Genomic DNA, 20,715 nt, shown 5'->3' on the forward strand with positions numbered 1-20,715 from the left:
CTTTTAATTAAAATCCCTTTAATCAGTCAGTTGATTTCCTCCTTGTGGAGCAGACACAGGACAAAAGAAGGCCACTGGTCACATGACCATATCACCATATTGTCCTGCACTTGCCTTGGCAGGTCATGTGATCAGCACTATGTTTGGCTGTAGTTGGTTGGTTGCAGTGCATCCAGTATGGCTAGTGTTGTGGTGAGACATCATTTCATTGAGGTAATATGCAGGGATGGCAGTTGCACGTCATTACTATAGTAACAGATCAGGACAGTCTGTTATATCATCACTGGGAGCAGAGCATAAGAGAGAGGAGGAGTTACTAAGAACTGATTGATCATGAGACTTGTAGTTTCTATCTTGGTGATAACTCCACCTACTTTATAAAACCCATAACATTTTGTGAATCATAAAATCAAACTACTTATGCTCCATTTTGTGACTAATGACATTGAGATTTGTTATTTATAGCATCATGGGTTTTTATATTAGACATTCATATTCCCGCACTACCCCATTAAGATGTGTCCCTTGGGGAGGTACATCTGGATCACTGTGGGTCATTTTTAACCATACGTTTACACTGCACACTGTATGATGCCACCATATAGACATTTAATTGTTTTGCACATTTTAATACTAGAATGTCGTTTTACATATGAATTGTACCTTACAAAGTTCATCCGAAATGTTGCCCTTTTAGGTCTACACGTTATATGCAAATTTTGCACTAAGCACTTTAGTATACACCCACTTTTATGCAATTGTTGTATAATGCACTTCATATATAAACCAAGTGGGGTTCACTTGTCAATTGATTGTGGCAAAATTTCAGTGTCAATCCACCTTTTTCAGTCTAAATAAACGTCACCTTCCTTTGAAATGTGGATTACTGCCTGCCTATTGGATGGCCCAGCCAGGTCCTGTGTGGCGCTACACCCCTCCCTTTTGAGGAGCTATAACACTGTCCAGAGAGAGACAGTCAGAGACTGAGACAGACACAGTATTGACTTTGATCATTGTTTTTATTAGAAATGACCAAGATGGATGAAACTAAGCAATTTAAGGCTTGTATAAAAAGAAAACTTTAGGGAATTAAATGTTGGATGCAATGGGACAGATATAAGTTACACACATCTACAGGCTTTATACAATTGTTCCAAAATCAAAAGATGTAGACAAAATAATTGTTAAGGCTCCAGCATCTGTAGGACACGGCACATGGAGGCAAAGCCGGGGTCAGTGCACATTTCCCATTACTATGAACAAGTTAAATATTACAGGAAGTAAAAAAAAAAAAATGCAATGGTAATCAACATTGAACGGTATAAAAGGACAATATAGAGCAAAGGGACAAGTAGTAGCTATAGACGCTGATGAAGTAAGAAAACTGTACTTTGTTGTTAAAGGCATCATATAATATCACAACCAGATCCAGCTGATTATAGGCGTACAGTAGGCGTAAGAATAGCGAATCCAACACGAGGGACGGCCGGGAGGAAGAGATGAATACGGGATCTATGGCAATACTGGAGGCCGGCTAAGGAGGGATTGTCTAATGTGCCGCTCAGCTTTGGTTACATAAAGTGCTCATTTTAGGGGGCGCACAATAGACATTCATTTTTACAGTATATACAGAATTTCTATCCTATTCACATTACACATATCGCATGAAAGCTTTTATCAACATTCAGCCCTTGCTAAAAATAACCCTGACTTATTATTTGTGTTCTAGGTATATACAATAGAAGGCTCTTCCAGTAAGTCCATGTCCGATGGAGATTCAGTTTAGACCCCTTTATATTTAAGGTGCTAAGAAATTGAGGGAACACACCTGTGAATTAAAGGGGTTGTATGTTTTTGAAATCCCTTTTCATTGAATTCTCTAATATCAAGTTGATCATAAGATGTCCCACAGTAGTGAAATATATCCAGGAATTTGACAGCACCTCCGCAGGTGAATCTGGGTATTACATTGCTCCCATTGGAATCAATACTTTATGGAAACCACTCTCCTGAACACCAGATCCCATCTATATTCTTAGAATTCTCTAGTAGGGTCGTTTTTGGAAGCCATACAACCTATTTATTTCTTCCAATTGTTTCTATGTACTGCCCATCTTAAAGAAAGTAAGGGCGGTCACTGCGAACATCAGAATTTTTTTGGCAGCACATTTCAGGAAGTTAGGATGCCACTTTTTATCTGTAAAAAGTATTTGACCAAAGCAACACGAAGACGGATTTTAAAATAAATTGTCCATATACATAACATAACAATGTGGATGTTTATTTCATTGAGCCAAACAGAAATGAAAGGATCAGGCGTGTTGAAATCCAACATGCTTGATCCATCTTTCTGATAATACTTAGTATCAGTGGACATTCACAAGGTCAGAATACACATAAGAGCACAAGGTGATTCCACCATAATCAGTGGCTTAAGACAACTTTTATCTTTATGTATGGCCAAGTTAAAGGAAATCTACCACCAGGATGAAGGATTGTAAACTAAGCACACTGACATGCGGATGTGTGCCCCCTCTGGCAGGATCCACTCTTCTTTTAGCTTCTTATGCCCCCACCCCCTTTTTTTAAAGGCTTTAAAAATGATGCAAATGACACAGAAGCGCTGGGCTCAAGTAACATCTATGGAGCCAGGAACCCCCTCAGGCTCATTTGCATAATTTGTAAGGCTTTTTTTTTTTTTTAAATAAGGCCATAAGAAGCTAAACGAAGAGCAAATCCTGCCATAGGGGGCACATACCAGTATATAAGTGTGCTTGTTTTACAGTCCTTTATCCTGGTGGTAGATTTTCTTTAAATTACAGAAAAAACATCCCAAGCTACAGCACAGATGTATGTTGGGCACAAAAAGCAGGTCAACATAAAAAAATTATACAGTACAGTACGTCCAATAAGATTATACATGTGTGCGGTTTCATTGATTCCAGAGCCTTCTCAGAGCCCACATAAGTTCCATGAACTACAATTTAATCCTAGCCTAATCCTAGCAAAAAAAAAAAAAAAACACCTGCATAAATCTAATTTAAGTTAAATAAAGATTTCCACCTGTTATCGAAACTTTTCTACTAGTCTCTTCTGAGAACTGACTCTCTTGGATAGTATTAAGAAAACGGAGCACCTGTAATGTGCAGCAGTTAAAGAATATGTTTAAATAATCTTATTTTGTATAAAATTTTCAAGTTTTATAATTATACAAGCAGTGCTTTCCATGACTCTCATGGCAACATCGGAAGTGAAACGGTCATTTGGGATTTGTGGGAAAGGAAGCATGTCAGGATAACGGGTCTTAAGGCTATCCACCCCATAAGCCTCCAAGGTCTGGACATCTTTAGTGAGACCTTCTAGCTGTTGACCATACTCTTCAATTTTTTGAGCAAGGGCCGTTGGTTTTACATCTTTGTCGGATTTTCCTCTGACGGCATAATCTGCTGCTATCAATGCTAGTTTGGTAGAGAGATAGCATTTAAAACACACCCACTCATTTGCATTTTTATGCATGTCATTTCTGGCAGCGGAAAAGTTAGCCCTTGCTTGCCTAAGCCATCTGCGAGCTTCAACAGGGTTACCAACAGACTTGAATGTTGGGGGTACAAAGAAGCGTTTTGAGTCATATGACCCTGTAGTGGCAGCAAACTTTTCCTTGTACTGTTGTCTCTCTGATTTATGATTTGTTGCCTCTTGGTTCCATGAAGAATAAAATCTCTGAAAGGAAGACTTCTCAGAATGAAACCTAGAAGATTGGGTGGTGAAGGTTCTTCTAGCTGTTCTCTCAACATTGATGTCTACGAACGCTTGCTTCTCCATACGGTTAATTTCATTTTGAAGATGTTTAAAAACCTCAGTTGCTATATCAAGATTTTCAGCATTTTTATCTGGGTGCCACTTTAAGTAGAGTCTTCTTATTATCTTCTTCCTCTCGGATTCAGGCAGCTTCCAGGCTTGCTCTATTACAGTAGATACTTCCTTTAGGATCTCTGGTAAAGAATTCAATTTGATCTTTTTAGGTGACTGGTGTTTGGCAGAGCTGGTCCTGTTACTTTCCTTGTTAGGGAATGAAGGTGCTGTCCTTGGGCCAGGAGGAGGAAATTCTGTTGGACTTGTTGGTGTTGATGGAGCACTGTCCTTGTTTGGTACACCATCTTCTGGCCTAGAAAACTTATACAAATCAAGTGAGATAACTATTTTATATTCACTATAGCCAATGTCTATCTGGTAGAACTTGCCCAGAGAACCGGAGTTCTCATCTTCTTTCTCTACTTCTTGCACAATGATTGCATATGTGTAGGTTGGTTGGTATGAACCAAATGAGTCTCCACCTTCAGCATCCACTAAATAACCAACGTATTCACCTGGATAGAACACATTGGTGGGATCCATTAGCAGGGTATAGTGAATCTCTGCTGGTATTGGGGTACCAGGCATAGGTAGCTCAAGTTTGGATTGTTCAGTTGAGGAGTCATATTTAACCCCTAGGCTATCAAGCTTCTCATTGATCCTGTAGATGTCATTGCAACCCAACATAGCAATCAAGTATGATGTGTCAGATATGAGATTGTCTGTTGCGGACTTCAAGGTCATGGCTAAGGCCAATAGGAAATTGATATCTTTGCTATCAGAGTGCTGTATGTAAAGTAATATCACAGCATGTCCATAACGTTTCAAAAATGCAAGTGTTTCACTCCTGCTATGTGGAATGGGATTAAATCCCTTGACCCTTAAAGTGGTTTGTAACTTTTCAAAGCAGGACACCTTTAGGCCTTCTCGTAAGGCTTTGCAAAGTTTTATGGCTTTCTCCTCATTTGCTAAAAACGCATTGTCATTTTCATGTTTCATGATCCTAATAAGTCCAGTGATGAACTGCTCAGAAGAAAGTAATAATTGAAGTCTGCCTTGCAAAGAGCAAAGGGTACCAAACTGGCATGATTTAGGCGTTTCTTCATCCAACTGCTCCTCAAGTATGCTGCTAAGAAGTCGTGGCCTTAATTTTTGAGGAAGAAGCATTATGATTCTTGTGTGAAACCCATGGTCTTTTCCCATGTAGCACTGGCTAAGATCAACAAGCATCTGAACACCTATGTTTCCCTGAATTCTGCTTTTATAATGGGGTGCATCATCAAACACTAAAATGCTGGACTTGACCAATCTTCCATCTTGACTTGGAAGGTAAAGCGGGAGGTCACGGATATTTTCTAAGTCATTCCGTACTTTAGCAGAATCATTCTGAAGACTTTTGAGTAAACCAGAGACCACTCGCTTCACAGTGCGCATTTCATTGGGATCTAGCTGTTTTCCTTCAGAATTCTTGAAAATTCGGCTAAGAACTTCAACATATTGCTTTGTTGATACTACATCTTCTGTGCCTAAGGCCTTAAATAACTGATGAAAGGTTCCCAACTCCAGAGGTAGTTTATAGAGGTAGGGCTTAAAGTCAGACTCAAATTCTAGATTGATTACAACCTCTTCTGGCTTAAGAAGTTTCCATCCATCTTCCACCATCACAAAGGAAACTCCTCTAAGTTGGAACTTGAATTCTTTTTTTTCTGTGTTGAGGAAATCATAGATGCTCCTCAGAACCTTTGCTCTTGTTTTCACAATTTCATCATCTACAGTAGTAATGTTGCATATATTTCGACAATTGTTTATCACTTTGTCAAGTGATGGATCCAAATTTACATTAAGCATTGTTAAAATTTGTTCAAGCTGTTCTTGAGGACCAAGTGTACTTCCTTCTTGTTCTTTAATAGTCAACGGGGTTGCCTTTTCAGGAAGAATTGGACAAGATGTCCACAAAAGCTGCATTACATCTGTCTGCTTGAATTTTGGGTTGACTTGTGCTCCATTAAACCTTATCAGAGGGAGTGTACCGTTCACCTCTTGGTATTGCGGATGGAAGCGTACAAGTTCTGCAGGTGCTCGCTCGGGACATAGAAAGGGTACCATAGACAATTCCTTTAAGAAGTTACCAGAAAACAAATCTGTTCTTTCTTGAAAAACATGATAAAGAATGACATCAACAGTGTTCTGAAGAACTTCCTTTGTCCACCCTTCTGAATTAGCTCTCATACTTATCTCTTTTGCAAACTGCAACAACTGTTGCTGGGAAATAATGTGTTTCAGGCCAATATTTCGGAGAAACTTGATCCATGACATAAAGAAAGCAGATTGATTTTTTGGCTTTGTAATTTGCTCTAGTTTTTTAAAGAACTCTAGGGGAATAAAGAGTTTTTCAGAGAGCATGACTTCAAAAACTCTCACAGTCCGGTCATAAAAGTTCTTTGCAGGTTTAAGACGGCCACTAGCATCGTGGATAAAGGCCAGGTCTTCTAGCTTTGCGAAAAGTTGCTCCTTTATTAAAGAATTCTCCTCAAGGCTACATAGGCAATTTTTCAAGTAAATCAAGTGTTCCAGTTTTGCTTGATAGGAGAGGTTCTCAAATTTTGGCAACAGATGTTTTGCATATATCTCCAGATCATCAACCGGGACACATCCTAAGGCAGTGTACAATTCTTTCAAATGCATCTTCTCTTCAAGAAAAGCGAAGGAGGATGAGTGAGACCATTTTTCCACCTCTGCCGCCGGTATGCTCTTTGTAAGGACGTAACAAGTTGCATACTTAGACAGAGTAATGTAGCGTCCACTGACAGACTTGTAACATGGAAGCGACTTCAAAATGCTAGTAGCATCTTCTGCCGTGAGGTGGTTTAAATTGCAGTTGAAGTACATCAAAAGTGCATCAAAGTCATTCTCAGCTATCTTTTCAGTTCTAAATGTTGAAGTCTGAATCATGTGATGTATTGCCCGGAGAATGCTCGTCGGATTATCAATATTTGCTGTATGTCCAGCCAACAACGGAAGTAAAATGTTGTCCTTTGAGCAAATTTTGTTGAGTGCCAATTGAATGCAACCAGTCTTCATCAACGTGTGAAATACTTTATCACTCTGTGCATTTGGGAAGATTGCAATATGCATGAGGCTTAATGGCAGTAACACATCACCATCGGGAATAATCAACTGGCCAGGAGAGACTGTGAATTTTATCCCAGGTAACAGAGCCCAGTCCTTTAAGGTCTCTACAACTGTATCAAATGTAGGGGCATCGGTTTGGTCATCTTTAACATTAACCGTCTCGCTGATGAAATGCCAAGCATTTTTTAGCCAAGATTCACTGGCAAAGTTATCTTTCCATGGGACAAAAACTTTAGTTTTGTACTCTCTGGGAAGAACAGATGAGAGCAGGTCTGCAAAACTGTTGATGTCAAAAACCTTTGCAACTTTGCTTGCAAGTAAAATATTGGTGTACCTCAGATACAGGGTGTTCATAAACAGATCTTTTCGGGATGGAATGAGTTCATGGTAAGTGGTCAGGAATTTTGGTTGCTTTGCATCGAAAGTTTGCAATACGTTGTCCAGGGTAATTAAAAGTGGCAAACCTTCAATTTGTATTTCATTTTCATCAGCATCCTTTAAGCAATAATCCACAAGAAGCTTTAAGCTGTGAAATAGTTTTAGGTTTGTTTGCTGGAGACGGCATGGTAGTTTTCCAATGTGACAATTCGTGTCAGGAGAAGAGAAAGTCATAAGGAAATGGCGGACGTCCGAAGGAGTTGCATAATTAACCGGGATGCCTGCATCAACCAGGCAGTGGTAAAGATTTGCAGTCTCGTCACAGTAGTAAACCAAGTTGAATCCAATTTCCAAGAGGAGATGTTTAAGCCTATAGACATTTTCCGCTACGGTCTTACGAGTGGTTATATTATATTCCATATTTTTCATATGATGTAGTTCATCTTGTAATAAATTGTCAAAGTATGGCTTTCCAGAATTCACAGCCGACATGTTCACCCACGTCACAATGACTGCTGTCTGCATGTCCGACCCATCAACATTCGGTGCCCGTACCACAGGCAGGAGGCGCTTTGACTCTTCATATATGCAGGCATACACAGCTTTAACCAGGCAATACCAGTCTGGCTGTAGATCAAGCCTGTTTACTGGAAAGAAAGATAAAAACTTTTTCAAAATGTCCTTCACCGTATGGATAGGCATATTATGTAGAACAGAGATTGTGGGATCAGTTCCAGGAAAGTTTCGTTTCTTTAGTTGCACCAATAGTTCCACGTAAGCTGGAGCCACTAAGGCCGTCATCAAGCTGTTGTTCCAGTCACTTCTCACTCCGACGCCATCATCATCTCGCCACAAATTACGTCTTGCTGAATCCAATGCAAAATGTCCATTTACGTGAAAAGGAAGTCCTGTCTCGAGAGAAAGGGGCAAAAAGCAGAAGGCTCGGAAAGGTTTCTTGTAGTTGTGGCTGACACAAGCAGCAACTCCTCCTCGTGGAAACAATGTGATGTCATAGTTTTTGTGAGCAGATATCACACTCTTTAAGACTTTACCCATGTTAGAGAACCCAGAGCGATTACAAATCAACCATGTTGTTAGGTTTCCTTCTGTGTCCTCAATGTCCATTGTGTAAGTTATCTGTTGGACTGGGATATCTTTTAATTGCTTTCTCCTTGTGACACTGTCAATTACAGATGAATGAAACTGTTTACGTTTTAGCCGGTCACCATCAGTTATTTTACCTCGGACAGAATATAGCACTTTTAAGGCACCCGTTGACTTCTCTATTTCACATATAGAAATCTTTTCCATGTGATTCAGAAACATGAGTAATTCTGCTCCATCTGTACGCAACTTATCAAGAAGGTTCTGCACCATCCTGTCGGAGCAGGGAACTGATGAGATCTCAGAGCTTTTTGCCATTTCAGAATTTCGCAGTGGAAATCGGAACATTGTTGAACTGGAAAGGTTAAAGTGGTTTCCCAAGTACAGATTTAGAACATCTGAAAATTGTGTTCGAAAGTCGGCATCTAAATCTCTAAACATTCGTCCAGGACTAATTGATGTTGCGCCTGGAGCATATCGTGCGTGAGGGTCAAAAATGCATATGATGTCATTGGATGAGATGAAAGAAGGACAGTCGGTTATGTGGTAAACCGAGTTGAAGCCTATTCCGTACTGACCGGTTTTACAAGGGTTGCCTTCCTTGGTTCCTCTCCCTAAGTTCTGAATGCCTCTGATATCATCATTTGTGAAAGGCTGGTTGTTGTATACACATAGTGCAGGACCTTGCAGAGGAGTCCACTTCTCATCAAATATTCTGTCAGATGGATGATTTCTTGGATCAAAAACAAAACATATTTCTGTGGCTTTTGCATCATCAGCATTTTGAAGCAGTTCCTTTAACATCTCCTTTTCTGAAGGATACGCATTGAGGATACTTTTGATTCTGCTTGTAAGTTTTTCCTTTTGCCCAAACTCCGTTCCGAGTGAAGTGAAGTGAATGTTGGATGCATACCTTTCTAGAGCTTTATGTCTTTTTGGTATTGACCCAAGTTTTACAGCTACCTCCCTTGGAATATCAGAATGGCAATACTTCACAGCAGTGTCTTTTACTTTAATCCATGGACAGTCATTGTAACACAGTGATTTAGCTGGAAGTAGAAAGAAATTGGCATCTGGTAGAAGAATCTGGCCATAATTTGTCTCACAAAATTCTTGACTTCTTTCTCGGATAAGTCCCCATATTCCTTCACTTAGAATACGTCTGCATAGCTGGAAATCGTTTTCTGATATCTTTTTATTTTGATTTGCACTCTTGATCATTTGAAGCACTGATGCAAAATCTTCTATGGTAAAGGAATTCTTTACCCCAACGATTTCGAACAATTCACGGAAATTGTTTTTATATTTGTTAGGCATCTGGTAGAGGTATGGGGATGCTTCAAAATTCAGGTGGAAGGAAACTTTGTCTGATGTAACATAGATGCCCTCAATATATATAAAAGGAAAAACCTTCAGTTCTGTTACAATCAAAGACTTTGTAGCCTCATTCAAAAGGATTGCTTCATTGAGAAACTTATAGCAGGCATTAGTAATGTTTTCCTGATACAAGGTGTTTCCATCAGTATATTTTGCAATTTCCTTTAATTGGTCAATTACCAATTCTGGTGATGGCTTCTTGAGTAGACCCAAGTAGTCTTTGACTGCCAAGGATATGGATCCACATCCTTTAAATGAAGGAGAGTTTTCATTTAGAATTGGTTTTAAGAGACAAACTGTGTCCTGATGTTCGACTGTGTAAAGTGCTGTAGCTGCAAACATCTCCTCACTTTTAAAGTCACTTCCTTTCCAATGGAGGGAGAAACCAGCTGGCTTGGAAAGAAAGGGCAAAAATGGAGACGTCTGGCATATATTACTGAATTCCTTTGACCTAGGGTCTCTGAACTTGAGTTTTTCATCAATCAAACTTAAAATAATATTGCTCCTCAAGCATGCGGCAGGATGATCAGCTTTATTGATCAGGGCAATGGATTCAATGCGTTCTATTAGGTCCTCCCATAAAATGTCATCTTTCATCATGCCAAGTTGGACCAGCTTTACCAACACTATCGGGTTCAAGTAATTCTGGGAGGTTCCATAGGGAAATCTTCCATCACTGTTGTCATACAATTTTGCTACTCTACCTTCAGGATGGATTAGCCTTGAAGGAACAACCAGTGGATGGTCCTCGCTAGAGCAAGGAATACATGGTGTAACTTGAAGAAGTTCGCTGAAGGCCTGAATTCTTTCATTTAAAACAAAAAGCATCAATGGATCTCGTAATTCAGGCTCAATTTCAGCTATATGAGGGAAAAATACTTCTGAAAAAAACTGACGTTCGGAAAATGTATTCTCAATCAGCACATCGGTGCACCCTGCTTCTTCAAATCCTAGTTTTACCCATGAAGGCAGTTCTACAGCACAAAGGTTTTTCGAACCAGTCTTCTTCAAATACTTCATGAAAATCTGGAAAGCAGCTGGTCCAATGTCAGGTCTCTTGAGTAAAGAGTCATCCAGAAATCTCACATTTTTCATAGAAACCCAAGAAGTTCCATCAGAAAATACTTTTATGCGATCTTTACCTTTTCCTTTGGCAATGTCCTCATATAATCCTTGGCAAATGACAGAAAAGTCATCATGGACACAGTCAGGATCTGGCCATATAGAATAGTAACTGTAGTTTATAAGTTCTCCACTGGTAGACATGTCCCTCAAGACACAAAGTGCCTCCAGATAAGATCGCACAATGACATGTCTCATGAATACAGTATTCCACCGTCCCTTTGTGTCTGTTTTCCAGATTTCTTTACGATTTGAAGTGACAGCAAAGCAGCCATTTATATGTAGAGGAAGTCCAGTTTTTATGCGAAGAGGTAGGTAGCAAAAAACTTCTCCAATGTTACCAGAAAATGGTTTCACTGTCCATTTTCCATCTTGTCTTTCAGACAGCATCACTGCCACACCACCACAAGGTACAAGTCCAAGTCTCTTCCCACTATCACTCAAAGCAAATTTTAAAGCTTCACTTATATCCATACATGAACAGATAAGCCATGTTGTAGAGTCCACAGTTTTTTGTGGTAGTTCCTCTGTCATTCTCTTTGTCTGTCCAGACTTAGTCATCTCATATATGTTGGCTGGTTCATCTTCAGATCCTCGGAATAATGGAGAATGAAGGTCAACTATTCGTCTGAACACATGGTGGTACTCTTGAACCGTGATCTGCAAGATACACGATGATTTGGGCATTTCAGCTGGATATTTTTTAGTAGAACTACAGGAGTGCATCACTTTGGCGGCTTCTTTTAGTAATCTTGTTGGGTTGGCTAAAACTTTTGAGGAGCACATTGATTTTTTAATAGTAACTGTATCTTGAGCCAATACTGGATCGGATTCTTCAGGCTTTAAGTATTTCAAGACCATGGAGTTTACATTCTGAGTAAAAAGTATTAGTCTGTAGCCACACAAGCTGAATTCATCCACAAGTGTGTAAATGTCTGCAGTATTGTAACAGGAACTGCTAATTTCACTCATTTTGGCTTCCTGTTGGGTTCTAAATGATAGTCGAAAAAGTGTACCCTTGTAGCAGTATGGAGCTTCTACGGCAAGTGGAAGGTGACAATTAAATACACCCAAAAATGGCTTAAATTGATTGGGAAATTTACGGAGTCTTTTCTGCTGTTTGCTCCAGTTAATTTTGATGCCTGGGTTAGATTTGTCTCTGATATGTTTGCTAATGTGATTAATGTTTGGGTCAAACATGATCATAAATTCTCTACTCATTATGATGGGAATGTCTGTGACGTGGTAAACAGAATTGAATCCAAGACCAAATTTTCCCACTTTGTCAACCTCACTTCTTTTCAAGGATTCTCCAAGTCTTGTGATGTTTAAGAAATCTTTATCGGTAAATTCAGAATTATTGTAGGACCAAAGAGCGGGCCCATGACATGCTGACATTCCCGGGTCAAGGAGATTTTCCCTTATGTCCATATTTCTTCTCATGTCTATCATGAAATTGCACTCAGAAGCTGATGCGTCATCTGCATTTTGAAGAAGCTCTTTGAAGATATCAGACACAGAAGGATATTCTTCCAAAATGTTTTTGATTCTAACAGTAAGTGGCTCTCTTTGACCTGACTGTTCAAAACCCATGTTTTCAGGGTTAATAAGTCGAGTACTTAAACATGGCACATTTAGCCATTCTGCTGTCTTCATTGGTATATCTTCATGTACTAGTATTATTGGTTCCACAGAGTCTTCAAGTAAATCATTCAGGTCATCGACTTTGATATCACAGTAACAACATTCATGAATGGGTCTCATTACAAGTTTTAAAGGGTCTTTGTTATAATGCACAGGCAATGGTGTATCTAGACTAACTACAATCTGATGACTATACATCCACCTTACAATATTCAGCATTATGTCAATGTTCTGCTTGTTTTCCTCTTTAACCATGGGCTTCTTGCTACGATTATATATGATGGTAACAACATCCAAAATTTGTTCGGGTGTTAGCTGCTCAATTGAACCACAAAACTTAAACAACTTGTGAAATTTCACCATGGTATTCGGTATGTTGTGCAAAAACGGCTGAAGGTCAAGGCTGTAGGATGATGTTATAATTGCTTGCTTAGGAGAGCAAAATGTTTTGCCTGTCCAGACCCAAGGAAAAGGCAGGGCTTTGTAGAGTTCTTTGCTTTTATCAAGACATTCCTGCATGAAGCCATATATCTCCAGTAGGATGTGTTGAAATTGATAATAGTCCTCATCTGTGACTGCTTTGGAGTTATACCAGTCAACTATGACTTTTAGATGTTTCAAAACTGCTTCGATGCTAGGTTCCTTCAAAACGCCAAGGACTTTTTCAATATTGTCATGCATATTTTCCACTAAGGGCACAGAAGAACCCACAAGAACAGCATAGGACAAATGGCACATCTCTCCAGGAGAATACAATTTAAACTGGTCTCCAACCCAAACCAGAGAGTTGGGGTAGTTTGGAGGGCGTTCCTTGATAGCAGGGATCCATTTGATCTTTTTTAGTATGGCCTTTCCCTCTGGAGACTGGACATGTTTATAATTTCTTTTTAACACAGTGAGTAAAGTTTTTGCTTTTTTCACCACAACCTCCTCATTTTTCCCAGATCCACTGTGTAAAGCCTCAATTTTCTTTGCTATTTGAACAATGTCTTTCTCTAAAATATGAGAATCGTTTTTAAGACCGATCTGCCTGAGAGAGTGTAAAACATCTGAAGATGTGAATATAGACGGTGGGAAATACAACTGTTCCTCCGCACAAAAGAGGTTCTGGAGGACATCTACTTCTGGATCAAAAAGTTCATTGGCAGAAGCAAGTCGGTCTTTGAAAATAGGTATGAACTTGAGACTTGACAGCCAGGTTATTACGGCAAAGTTTTCGTTTTTTAAGAAGGTTAAATTTTCAAGAACCCAGAGCATAATATTTGTCCTTTCTTCACCAGAGTAAAACCCCTTTTCAACGTCTTGTAATATAATTTTTAGGCAGTCTGTGCTCTTCAGTTGCTCTACCGTTAGCATCTTTGTTAGTCGAATGGTTTCCTCGTCACTGCTGTCAATTATTGGGAAGGAAAGGCGGGTATTGGGGGGAAGCTTAGCGTTATGATGAAGCACTTTGCACCCTCGTAAGAAAACGTAAGAATTTTTTTGTTCAGAAGTTTGTTCGATTCTTTTAAAGACCATCAGCTCTTGGATGATCTTCTTTTCTTTTTCATTTATGTCTGTTAGACTAGCAAGGAACCTCCGCAAGGCGTCTTTGTGGACTGGGGTCAATGAAGCAATCTGGCTGGACAGCTTCTGGAGAGACATCCTGTCCATTATTTGTAGAAGAGCACTAGGTGTAGGAGGATAGACATATTTTTTTAGAAGAGGATGCTGAATGGCTGGATCTAAACAGGTGAGGACAATGCCCCCAAGATTTTTAATTATTTCAGGCAAATGTTCTGGGAGCTGAGTGTCAGACTCGTCATCATAAATAACAGGAGAAGGTGTCCTCAGACGAATGAGTTCCAGGATGGGTGGTTGTTTTTCTTCTCCTTCCTCCCCTTCTTCTTCGAGAAGTTTGGTAGGTATCAGTGGCATATCTTCAAGGCATGTCAGATCTTCAGAATAGTGTATGTATAACAATTTCCAGACCATTTTAAGCCAAGAAATAGGAGGGTGATTTTTCTCTTTGCCTGGAAGCCATTTTACAACCAAGTCTCTTAAAGGCCATGTTGTATTCATGATTTCCTTCGTAAGACGCACAAAGCGATCAGGATTCAAGAGCTGAAGCTGGGTACAGGGTCTACCTGTGAGGGATAAAAAAAAATAAAATAAGACCCAATTAATAACAATACATTCTTAAAGGGGTTGTCAAGTATTTTTTTTTTTCACAGAAACAGTGGTACATCTGTCCACTGGTTGTGTTTAGTACTGCAGCTTATCCGCATTCTGGAAAGGATGCAGCAGAAAACAGCCTGTGGACAGGTGTGGTGATGTTCCTGGAGATATGGGTGGAGGGAGGCTCTGTTTTCTACTCATGTCCAATAATAATAAGCCTTGCTATTATACAAGTATTACCGTATTTTTCGCACTATAAGGCGCACCGGATTATAAGGTGCACCAGATTATAAGGATGAATGACCAGCAGGTGGCAGACCTGTGCACAGTTCAAGGCAGCTGTTGTCCGTAAGTACAGTTCATATAGAAGGCGCACTGGACTATTAGGCGCACCGTTGATTTCTGAGAAAAAAGGATTTTTTGTGCGCCTTATAGTCCGAAAAATACGGTACTAAGTTTTAAACTAAAAATTCAAACATTTGGCATTGTTCTTATTTATAACAACCAGGTTAATAATTTATAGATGTTAATGCATGCATCATTTATGATTAGCAGAATATATAGAATGTATTAATAATAACCTTAAAGGGCACCTACCACCACAAATCTACCTATAAAGGTAGATCGGGTGGTAGGTGGATCAATGGGACGTGAGGATAGCCCTTTTAAGGGCTAATCCTCACGTCCCCGCACTTTTTTGTAAACTTTTATTACCCTAATATGTTAATTTTGTTATGCAGCTACTTGGGCGTGGAGTAGCCGCATCTGAGGTTACACGAGGCGGCTACTCCACGCCCCGGTAGCCACTTTACCCCTCCTACTCACCATGTTCAGCGCGCAGCTGCTCGTAGCGCATGCGCAGAACAGCAGGCCCGCGCCTGTGCAGCCCCGGCTTCGGAGCAGTGACCGCGCAGGCGCGGGCCTACTGTTCTGCGCATGCGCAGACGGCAGGATCCTTTCAGGAGGGTTATCCACTCTAGACTTACACCAGCATCAAGTAATGAACTTTTTTATGACACCCTTCACAAAACTTTTGTTTTGGAGCTTTTAAAATCAAGAGGCAAAATTCACACATGATTTTGCCGGCACCTGATGAAATTTGGTGGGGCCAGTTTGGTGTGGCAAGACCTCCTGACAGATTCCCTTTAAGGAGTTAATTCTATCTCAGACTACTACATATCTTAGGAGATTCTGAGAGTTGGCTGGATAGAGAATTACTGTGCAAGATCAAACATACCTAGCCAAGCTAGGATTAACCCTCTGAGGTCCTATAGTGTAAAATTACGTCCGAGCACCAAACACACAGCAGGCGCTTTATCAGAAGTGTCTAAAAGCAGATCTGATTGATTGCATGGGCAACTAGAACAGGTCTGCTCTCAGATACTTCTGATAATTCTGCACCTAGGAGAAAAAAAAAAAACAACTCCATGCTAGAGAAACCTCAGTAATAATATCTGCACACCAGAACACTGCATGCATTGATTACATAGACAAATATATCCAAAAAAATAGCCAAACAATGCAGATTAGTTCTTAAAATTTCCTTTGCTAAATATTTGTTTTCATTAAACTCATACATTTTAAATTCATTTTTAACTTTTTGCAGTTGACTGGACCATGTAAATCATATAAATGCACTACAATATTTTTGTATTGTGATGTATTTTTCTGGTCAGTCTAAAGCCTCGTGCACAACTTCTGCGTGTAGAAACGGGGATGCAAACAGAGTTTGCGTCCCGTTTAGACCGAGTGGAGATGAAAGGGTTGAGTGTTCCACACCCTTCCCATTGCCAAGGGCGTAACTTGAGGGGATGCAGATGTTGCGATCGCCCCCTGGCCCAAGAGGTTTAGGGAGCACTTATGGTGTCACTTTCGCATATGAGAAGACTATTACTATAAACCATACAGTATAGCTGGGGCCCACCAGCTTCTAGTTACGCCACTGTCCATTGCCATAGGAAGCTGAAAGGGTCGCGCCAAAGATTGTCATAGGAACAGGACCTGATCCATCTCTTGTGGTGCTGCCGCTGTGAGAATAACTCGGCACATGGTGCCATAGTGGGCTCACCGCATATGACTGTGCACATAACCTCAACGGGGGCTGCGATTTAGCTGTTTTGTAGCACATTCAAGGCCATCATGGTCGTGTGCATGAGGCCTTCTACTGACCCACCAACTATAAGCTGTACTATGATGGTAGACCTAGGGACAATTATTAGGCCTGCACTGCCATGTCAACTGCAATCTCTGGGAGTCAATGGGTTGATACTCCTCTCACTAGATCCACCAGTATTGGTCATTACATCTGAGGAGTTGGTGATGCCCAAGTAAGCATTTGAAACGGGTAGTAATGACACACAGGGAACTGGTTGAAACTGGTGTTGAAATGGGATCAATGGATTAATGGGCCGTGTACCGATTCTTTTTATCCATTCTGAGCCACGAGCCACTCAGTAAAAAAATAATTTTTGCAGCTACATCTCCTAGCACTTCCAAGAGCAACCCCTTTCCATGTGGCCTATTGGGCCATAAGTATTTTTTAAAAATAACAACTTTATACAACTTTAAACATATGAAATAATAGATGTTCATCCTATATACTACTACAGACAAGATTACGTTAGTACTTGGATCATTCAAGGTATAGATTTATTTCTTTTAGACAATCCAAGACTTTTGTTAATTTGCAGGATGCACCACAAGGTCATTCCTCATACTAGCGGTGTACAAGCAGCCGATACTGTACCTGCATATCCCCATAAAAGCTGCTGTGCTACAATGCAATATATTATAAGGTTTAAAACTTGTAGTTTATTTATAGTATTTTATAGTATTTAACAAAATAATTTAAGAGAACTAGGAACTCGTTGCACATTCATCCTGAAACAACACACTTGAGCTTCCAGGAGGCCATCACCTGGATGTAATATTGAAAAACTAAGCTTCGTTTACCATCGTGTACCAAGCCTGAGTTACAACACCTTCTAGCATTTGCTTGGTTGTCAGGCACCTTTCCTAGAAATGTCACAAATGTCAGTCTATATAAAAAAAGGGGTTGTCCAGAGGTTGAGAACAATTGTTGCTTTCTTTGGAAAACAGCTCCTCTCCTGACCATGGGTAGCAGGTGGCTTGCATTTAAGCTCCATTCTTCTTTATACAGTTGAGCTGCAATACCAGCACAAGCCATGGGTGGCTCTGTTCTTGGAAAAAAAACAGACCTGTTTTTCAACATCAAGACAACCCCTTTAACTGTCAATACATTGTTAACCTATCATAAGAGAGATAAGCAGAACTGTGATTGGTACTCTGGGCTATAATAGATGTTCTCACTATGGATTAGTATAATAAACTGAATTTATTGTTCACCAACATTCCTGGTTGGGCCGAACGTAGTTGGCTTAGAAATCCTTGGAGATGTCATATGTTTTAAGTCACCAGAGTTGATGGATGCCATAGATCGACCTTCATGGGGTCCCATGACAGCTGACATTTCCACTCCATCCAGGAAGGTTGGTGAAAAGATGGCAGCCATGATGATGGAATAGGGAGTGGGAGCAGGATAAGTGCACTTTATATACAAGATAACTAAATGGATGATTGGGCAATCTCGATGGCCGCCCCCTATGCACTTGAATGGGTAATCATCTTATCTTCCCAAGAACAAAATAATTGTACAGCTGAATTCCAAATTATCAATCCTCTCCCATCTGCACATAGTCAGGAAGACAATGATCACAAGAATATCTATCATCAAAATCTATCATCAAAATCCATCATGATAAACCAGGGACAACTCTTCATAGATCCAGGCAGTGTGACTGTGGTAACCCTCTCTTTCTTATCCATGTCCTCCTTACTTCTAAAATCAACTTTTAATTATTATGCTAAAGAACCTGAGGGGCTACCCTAACACCTCTGTGATTTGGCTTTACAGACTATTATGTTGTCTCGCCCTCCCCCTTCTCCCTCAGCACTTATGCAGTGAGCAGGAAGTGCTAGGCTTAGGGTAGTCCGTCTAGCTCATTAGCATAATTGTTAAAATTTGATTTTAAAAGGAAGTAGGCCATATATAACAAATATAAGAAGATTACACGGTGCCACTGTGTCCCTGGTTTATCATGATGGAATTTGATAGTAGATTTCCTTTAAATAAAGAATTGGGAAACCCAACCTGCTAGTATCTTCTCTCCATCTACCACAACGGGAGATTCAGGACAAGCAAATTATTCACATTAGATAGCTGTTTGGCCATTTAAAAGGGTTGTTCGACCTTGTTAAAAAATCTAGAGGAGGGCTGGAGGGGCACTTGGCACGCTGACCCATCCTCTGTCACAGCGCTGTATCGGATGCAGGACACTGGGAGCGCCAGAGAATGTAAGGAAACGTTTATTTTATTTTACAGCCCCCACCCAGGTCAACTCCAAATTATTTTATTAAGTCAGAAAACCCCTTTAAAATTCGACTAGTGGACAAACTAATCCAACCCAACCCCTATTGTACAGCTCATGAAATGAGAATGTCCTATATCTCCAATAAAGGAAAAAAGAAGGAACAATCCTATATCCTTACCCCGACTTGTCGCAGCTTCCTTTAAGGCTGAAAAAATTTTAGGCTTTAAATCTTCGGAGAGAAGTCTTCCTTGCAGACCCGGAAACAGAGATCTGGAATACATAGTATATAATTGTTGAAAAAATATGTTATAATAAAAATAAATGCAACAAAATGGCTTTATTTGTAAAATAATTTTACTGTGTTGGATCTTCTCTATTATGAAGTATAAAATGTATTCATACCTGTAAACTTATTACTTATAGTATAACATAATTCAGTATAAAACTTTATCCCAACAGCAGGAAAAGGAATAACCACCAGGGTGTCTATGCTCCGGTGGTGTCCACCAGTGTATGTTTACCAATCCTGCAATGATGACAGTACCAGAACTGATAGGGAGCACCAGGACCCCTATTGGTACTGGTTCATTTATGGCATCACATTTGCGATTGCAGGATTTTTCTAAAACTCCTACAAAACCCCTTTAAGGCATCCACCACCAAAGAAAACTGTATGGAGACTGCATACGTGGAAAAGGGGTCCTTTAAGAGCACCAAATGCCATCTTCTTTACATCCTTTGCTGAAAGATTTCCAAAATCTAGGGGGAATTATACCCACCCTCATAACTTGATCTCTAAACTATTCCAAAAATCATGGGCGATAACTACAAGAAAACAGAAAAATCTCAATACGTCCCACAAATGATTGAAGGGAACTTGCATAATGAAAAAGCAGTGTGTTACAGAGCAAGTGGCCCTGAATAGATTGTACATAGTATCCTATCTGCAGGCAACATATTATAGAGCAGGGGAAGATGAGTAGATAGGACACTATAAACAATCTGCTCAGCTCATCCTGCTCTATACCATGCTGCCTGCAGATAGGCCACTATGTACAATCTGCTCAGCTCCTCCTGCTCTATACCATGCTGCCTGCAGATAGGCCACTATGTACAATCTGCTCAGCTCCTACTGTTCTATAACATGTTACCTGCAGATAGGACACTATGGGGGTCATTTACTAAGGGCCCAATTCGCGTTTTCCCAACGTGTTACCCGAATATTTCCGATTTGCGCCGATTTTTCCTGAATTGCCCCGGGATTTTGGCGCACGCGATTGGATTGTGGCACATCGGCGTCGGCATGCACGCAACGGAAATCGGGGGGCGTGGCCGAACGAAAACCCGACGGATTCGGAAAAAAACGCCGTATTTAAAAAAAAAAAAAAAAAGTGTCGCTGGACACCTTCACCCAGCAATGGATCGTGGACTCCGGCGGACTTCAGCACAGCGTCGGAGGAACTGCCTTAGTGAATCGCCAGAAGACCCGAATCCACCGCAGAGAACGCGCCTCTGGATCGCGAATGGACCGGGTAAGTAAATCTGCCCCTATGTCTAA

General features: G+C 40.3%; 1 protein-coding gene across 1 annotated transcript in view; it reads right to left on the bottom strand.

Annotated features, from left to right (window-relative positions):
* Window positions 1–2,574: 2,574 nt before the first annotated feature.
* Window positions 2,575–20,715, bottom strand: part of SACS (sacsin molecular chaperone) — a 49,760-nt gene continuing 31,619 nt past the window's right edge. The window contains exons 9-10 of the mRNA XM_072134302.1: window positions 19,336–19,427; window positions 2,575–14,735 (exon numbers count right to left, since the gene is read on the bottom strand). Of these exons, the coding sequence (XP_071990403.1) occupies window positions 3,166–14,735; window positions 19,336–19,427 (11,662 nt within the window). The 3' untranslated portion in view covers window positions 2,575–3,165. The remainder of the gene's footprint in view (window positions 14,736–19,335; window positions 19,428–20,715) is intronic.

Source organism: Engystomops pustulosus, chromosome 2, assembly GCF_040894005.1.
Source record: "Engystomops pustulosus chromosome 2, aEngPut4.maternal, whole genome shotgun sequence".
NCBI classification, from domain to species: domain Eukaryota; kingdom Metazoa; phylum Chordata; class Amphibia; order Anura; family Leptodactylidae; genus Engystomops; species Engystomops pustulosus.